At 63.7% G+C, this 6,000-nt stretch overlaps 1 protein-coding gene across 1 annotated transcript in view; it reads right to left on the reverse strand.

Annotated features, from left to right (window-relative positions):
* IQANK1 (IQ motif and ankyrin repeat containing 1) overlaps positions 1 to 5,157 on the reverse strand; it is a gene marked incomplete at both ends in the record, with an annotated part of 30,908 nt that extends 25,751 nt beyond the window's left edge. Inside the window, 3 exon segments of the mRNA XM_082675302.1 lie at positions 3,585 to 3,614; positions 3,617 to 3,853; positions 5,043 to 5,157. Of these exon segments, the coding sequence (XP_082531428.1) occupies positions 3,585 to 3,614; positions 3,617 to 3,853; positions 5,043 to 5,157 (382 nt within the window).
* Positions 5,158 to 6,000: the final 843 nt, after the last annotated feature.

The following is a 6,000-nucleotide window of genomic DNA, read 5'->3' on the forward strand; positions in this document are numbered from 1 at the left end:
TCGCCACTTGTCACCAGTGTCCCACTCTGGTGAGGGATGCTGATAATGGGGGAGGCTATGCGTGTGTGGGGACTGGGCATCTATGGGAAAGCTCTGTGCCTTCCCCTCAATTTTGCTCTAAAAAAATAAAGCCTAAATTTAAAAAAACGAACAAACAAAAAAAAAGATTTGAGGAAAACAGGTGTGGTGGGGCCCATCACATCTCCATTAAACTCACCTGTCTGGCCTTTGCGAGAAACAAATAACCGTGGAAGACGGTGGATGACAGGAAACTTACGCAGGCAGCAGAAGCAATCAGGGCTGCCAGGCTGGAAGTGGCGTCTCCACTGCAGCAGATCCACACAGCCTCTGGCACTGTGGCGTGTAACGGCTGACTGGCCATAGCTTTCTCCTCCTGTCCGTGCCTGCAGAGCGTCCACGCAGCAGGCCTTCCCTGTCCTGTCTCAGGACCACGGTTACTCTCTGGCTTCCTGTCACAATATAGCTCATAGGGACTGCGGTGGGCAGAACGACAGCCCCCTAACGACGTCCTTGTCCTGTCCCCGGGAGCTGGTGAATACACTGTGTTACATGGCAAAAGGCAATCAAGATTGGAGATGGAACTAAGGTTGCCAATCGGCTGACCTTAAGATAGCGAAACCCCCCGGGATTATCTGAGTAGGTGCAACGTGATCACAAGGGACCTTACAAGTGGAAGAGGGGGACAGCGGAGAAGCAGAGGGAGCTGTGACTTTGGAAGAAGGTTGCTGATTTTGAAGCTGGAGGAAGAAGCCACCAGCCAAGGAATGTGGGCGCCTCTAGGAGCTTGAAGAGGATGAAGACACAGATGGTCCTCCAGAGCCTGCAGGAAGCGTGGCCGGCTTGCCGAGACCTTGATTTTAGCCCACTGAAGCCCAGGTCGGACTTCTAACCCACAGACCTGCAAGATAATAAATTCGCGCTGTTATAAGACACTAAATGTGTGTTAATTGTTCTTTTAGCAGCTACAGGGAACTAACACAGGAACCTGGGCCATCCCGACAGTTCACTGATCCAGGAAGTTCCAGAGGGTGGGAGATAGAACCACGCTAATGAAGTTTTTAGGGTTCATAGATCTGGGACACGCCAGGGCACCTTAAAGGAAAAAATAAATTGCTACGCCTTGGACCTCCTTCCGCCAGGAAAGAGGCCCAGCGCTTGGCAGGCCTCTCAAGGCTCCGGAGCAAGTGCCGTATCCGGGAACAGCACCCACCCACGTCCTGGGAGACCCGGGCTAACGGTCAAGCCCAGAGGCCACGGCAGAGGCGTGAGCTGCCAGGCTGCCGGGCCAGGTGGCCAGCAGGTCTGATAAGCTGCAGGTATTTGTGGGGAGAAGGATGCTGTGTGGGACCTCCGGCCAACCCGGTGGGAGGGCCGCGGCACAGACTTCAGGCTCCAGAGCAAGGCTGCGCCTTCCCTGCTAGAACACAGTTCTAGGTCTGGAGAACAGCTCCCGGGATGCTGTCGGCCCCAGTGGAGCCTGGAAGTCCAACTGGGGCACCAGAGGACAAGTAGCCTGAATTCCCCACCCTGAGCCGGGGTCCTCGCTCCACGGACTTGAGGCATCGGGCACACACAGAGCGATCCTTTACGACAGAAAGGACACATCCAGCGGGAGGAAGATGTCCACACCCCTCTCTCTGCGGAGGGTCGGTGCCGCTTCCCAGGACCCCAGCCCACGCCAATGGCATTCCTGGGGGAGGTGGTGGAGGAGGGACTCGGGCTTGATTCACAGAGCTCAGTCCACACGGTGGCACTAGTCAAACTGACCACTGCCACATCACAGCTACTCTCTCGGGAGGTCCCAAAGGACAGCGGAGGAGGGAAATCTCCCGGGGTGCCTGGTTCTCAGCTTCCCGTGGATGGGAAGGAGAGTGGCGTGCGGTGCGCAGGGCAACGGCGAAGGGCTTGGCCGGTGCATTGGGAGCCTGAAATGAACAAGCCTGGAGCAACAGCGACAGGCAGGCCCAGGGAAAGGCACGCGGATGCACCAGCAGCGGGGGCCAGGTTTGCGGGCAACGAGCGTGCGGGGCTGGCTCTGCGTCTCACGGTGATGCCCCCAGAGAGGGTCCACTGCAGAGGAGGCATCAGACACCCAGGTAGACATCACAACTGCCCTATGGACATTGGCCAGCCTTTCTCCTCGGCCACCCAGTGCTTAGGCAAAGGCCCACGAACAGAGTGGCCGTGGTGGCAGGGATGCTAGTGACACGTGGGCCCAACAGCACAAGGCCCTCTAATCAAGGCTGATCTAGACCAGATACCGTCCTACCAAATAACCTTCTTTATATCAACTCATCCACTCTGGCTGACAGTTTGGACAGATCATCAAGAACGCGGGTGGTGACGGGAGGCTGGGGAAGATGCTCTCTGGATGGACTTCTTGGAGCAGACCCAGAGCGGGAAAGCAGCTTCTCCACGTGACGCTGGCCTGTTGAAGACTCGGAACCCCTACCTTGTAAGGCTGGGTTCTGTTCTAGAAAATTCAGTGGGAGCCCACTTCCCACTACAGAAACCAAAATGGGGGAAGGGCGACAGACATCCGTCCCTCCTTTGCCTGACAATGGGAGCATGACCTAAGGGCAGACTGGACTTCTCACCAGGCGCCTGGGCCTTGAGAAAGAGACGCCAGGACATGGACAATTAGAGACAATCCTCAGCGGAGCTGCAAAGTCGAGAGCACAGCAGCGGCCGCCGCCTCTGGACATCCTAACGGGACATCTTCCGGGGCTGACCTGCCCGTGTCCTCCACTCCCTCATTCCTGCCTCTTGCCGAACCCAGATCTCCTGCTACTGGACGTCCTTCCGATACATACGTTGGGCACATACAACTTCTATAAAATTGACAGTCAGGGCTCTGCAAACCTCCTGTGGTCCGGCTCTGTCCTCAGGACAAGGTCAGGCTCCTTACCCTGGCCCTTGGGGGGGTCGGAGGTACAAAGGTGACCGGTGGTGCTGGGAGTTTATCTGGGGGTAAGGCCAGCACCACCCTGGGAAGGATCACACTTGCACGCGACACTGGCTGCTGGTGGCCACCAGACCGAGCAGAATGGAGAGGCCGGTTCGGAGCCGGGGTGAGCGGCCAGCAAGGTGGGAGGGAGTGAAGGAAGCCGGAGCACAGAGAGCCGTCCTTGGGGGTGGGGGCTAGGGCACAGGCTCAGCAGGGAGCAGTCGCGGCAGACCAGACGCACGAGAGGAAGGCCGTGACGGGTGTGCGCTTTGGATGCGCTGTGGAGCTCGAGGACACCCAGGGGAGGGCTGGGATGCGCCTGGATGTGGGTCTGGGCCGCAGGAGGCAAGACCTGGGTAAAGATTTTTGGGTAAAGATTCGGCTCTGGAGGCCACTGCCGAGAGGCCACAGCGGAGGCTGCGCGCTGAGAAGACAGGGCCTGGGGCGGAGGGTGGCCACCGCCGTCCCCGGGTTGCCCACGCCCGGAGGTTGGCGGCCGGCGGGGCGGACCAGGCCATCACCTGGAGCTGGAGGCGTCGGGGAGGGGGGCTCCGCACGCACGGTCCGGGCGCCCCTTCCCGCCGGCCGGAGAGCGCCGGGGCCCGCGGGCTCTCACCTGTCGGGGCCTCGGGGCGCTCCGGGGTGCGGGCCCCGTCGCCGGCTGGCTCCTCTCTCCTGGCTTCCCCGGGGGCAGGGGGGCGGTCAGCGCGGTGGAGCTGCGGACATGTACGGGCCACCGGAAGAGGGGCCGCGCCCTGGCTGTGCAGGAGCGGCCGCCTGCAGCCGCGTCGCGAAGCCACCACGACGGGGCCACGGCCTTCGCAGCAAACACGGCCTCCGCGGGGCGCCGCAGGGCGAGCGCCCGCAGGCAGGACTGCCCTGCACCTGGGGCCCGAAGCCCAGGCTCGCGAGCCCAGGTGTGGAGAGGCCTCCGGTGGGCAGACCCTCTGCCCGCCCTACCTAACCCCTAACACTGCTCCCCCCACCCCCCTGGTGCCACTCCCTTGCGGGGCGCCCACCCTGCTCCCCGGCGGTGCTGGCTGTCGACCTCCCCGCCAAGCCTCTGGGGAAAGGGCTGAGCGGGAGGGGGTGCAGCAGGCAGGGCTGGGCCAGGCAAACCAGTAGAGCCAGTGTGACAGAGCTGGCTGGGATGGGGCCCTGGGCGTGGGTGTGAGTCAGCGGCCCCGGGCTGGGGAAATGCTGGGGAGGAGTCGGTCCCAAGCCTCCCTCCCACCTGCACTCAGGCTGCCCCTGCACCTCCTCCCCCAGTTGCGTCCCCAAGGCTCCAAAGGCTGGCCACGTGGGGTCTCCTTGGGCCCCTGCGGGCTGAGCAGCCGGATCCCCCAACCAGGGCGTCCCCAAGAGCCCTGCCCCACCTCAGGGCAGGCCGGCTCTTCCTACCACCCCATCTCAGTCCACAAAATGCCACCTGGACCTTTCAAGGTCCAGTTTCTTCCCCCGGCGCAGCCTGGCCCCCAGCAGGAGTCCACACGAGGGAGCGCCACAGACAAGCTTGGGCGCCCCAGGCTCCTCCGAGCACGCTGGCTGGGGGTTGAGGTGCTGAGCGCGGGCTGAGCCAGGGGCTCCCGTGGTAGTTGGGTTAGGACTCTCTGTGGCTGGGGAGCGTCTTGTCTGGATGGCCAGGGAGTCTGGGGAGGCGGCTCCTAGCCCTGTGGGCTGCAGCTGGAGTTTCCTGAGACCGGGGGTGGACAGGGTGGGACAGGGGTGGTGGGGCACCGGTGCCCGCCCAGGGCAAGACCAGACTCATCGCTACACACACCTGGCGGTCTGGCTGCCGGGCGTCACCTCCTCTAGTTTCTCTCAGTCTCCCTCCCAGTCTGGCCAAAGAGGCCCGTGCCCATACAATCCTGTGCTGTGTCAGCCCGTCAGTCAGCCTTCACGCCGGGTGAGCCACCGCGCTGCCAAGTCCCTGTAAACTCTCTGGCGTGGCCCAGCCTGCGTGCAGAGTGGTGCTGTGAGGCCCACAGCTAGAGCCCAGGCCAGAGCCTCGGCGCTGTGGGCACCAGCCAAGGGGAAGGGCAGACACGAGGGGCTGCAGGAGCAGAGGGCCCACCGCCGTGGCCTCCCAGGGATGACCTCTGAGCCCGCCTGATCGAGGCCGGCCAGCCGATGAGCCCGGGCCCCCGGGGAGTAGACACCTGGTGACACAGGCGCCAGGTCAGGGCCATGTCTGGCAGACGAAGTCGAGCTCGCAAACCCCGGGCCAGGAGGACGGGCAGGGCACGGAAGACCACGAGCCAGCAGGGCCCCGAGGCCGAGCCGCCGCCCCCTGCCCCTAGGGGCCCTCGGGACGAGGCAGGGGTGGCCCCTGCGGGGCACGTGACCGGCAGCAAGCTGGCTGCCCGGGGACACCCCAGAGTGGCCAGACCAGAGCAGCCTCAGGTAGCCAAGAGGCCGGAGAAGGCCACCGCTCTGGGGTCCGAGCCGGTGCCGGTCCCCGCTGCGGACGTGGAAGGCTGCAGGGTGGGCGGCCTCACGCCGGGCTGGGGCCCCGAGCCGCTGAGGCTCCGCGAGGTCCAGCTGTGCCTGGCCCAGGAGCAGCTGCTGCTGGAGGAGCAGCGGCGGCAGGTCCAGCTGCAGATGCAGCTGTGTCAGGAGGAGCAGGCCTGGGTGCAAGTGGAGGGGCTGGAGCTGGCCATGGCCTTGGAGCAACTGCGGTGCGAGGGCCTTGAGGCGCTTCGGACCCAGGACCCGGTAAGGCCTGGAGGGGGTGTGGAGGTGTGGGAGGCTCCGGACAAGCCCCGGGGGCGTGGTGACCCCGCGAGCCACCTACAGGTCCCGCAGGGCTCCAGGAGGCCGGAGCCCGGTGGATGTGCGCCGCGGCACACCTGTGGGCCCACTTTCATGTCTGCACAGTGAGGCTGGTGCCCACCACACAGGGCACGGCAAAGACCGCTGCACAGGAAGCCCTCTCGGGCTGGCCCAATGCTTGACAGGTAGAGGGAGCCCAAGGAGGGAGCTTGTCTAGGGAAACTGAGGCAGAGGTGTCTCTGCAGAGAACCCAGGCATCC

The sequence above is a fragment of the Grampus griseus genome, assembly GCF_964374135.1.
Source record: "Grampus griseus genome assembly, chromosome: 17".
Lineage (NCBI taxonomy): Eukaryota > Metazoa > Chordata > Mammalia > Artiodactyla > Delphinidae > Grampus > Grampus griseus.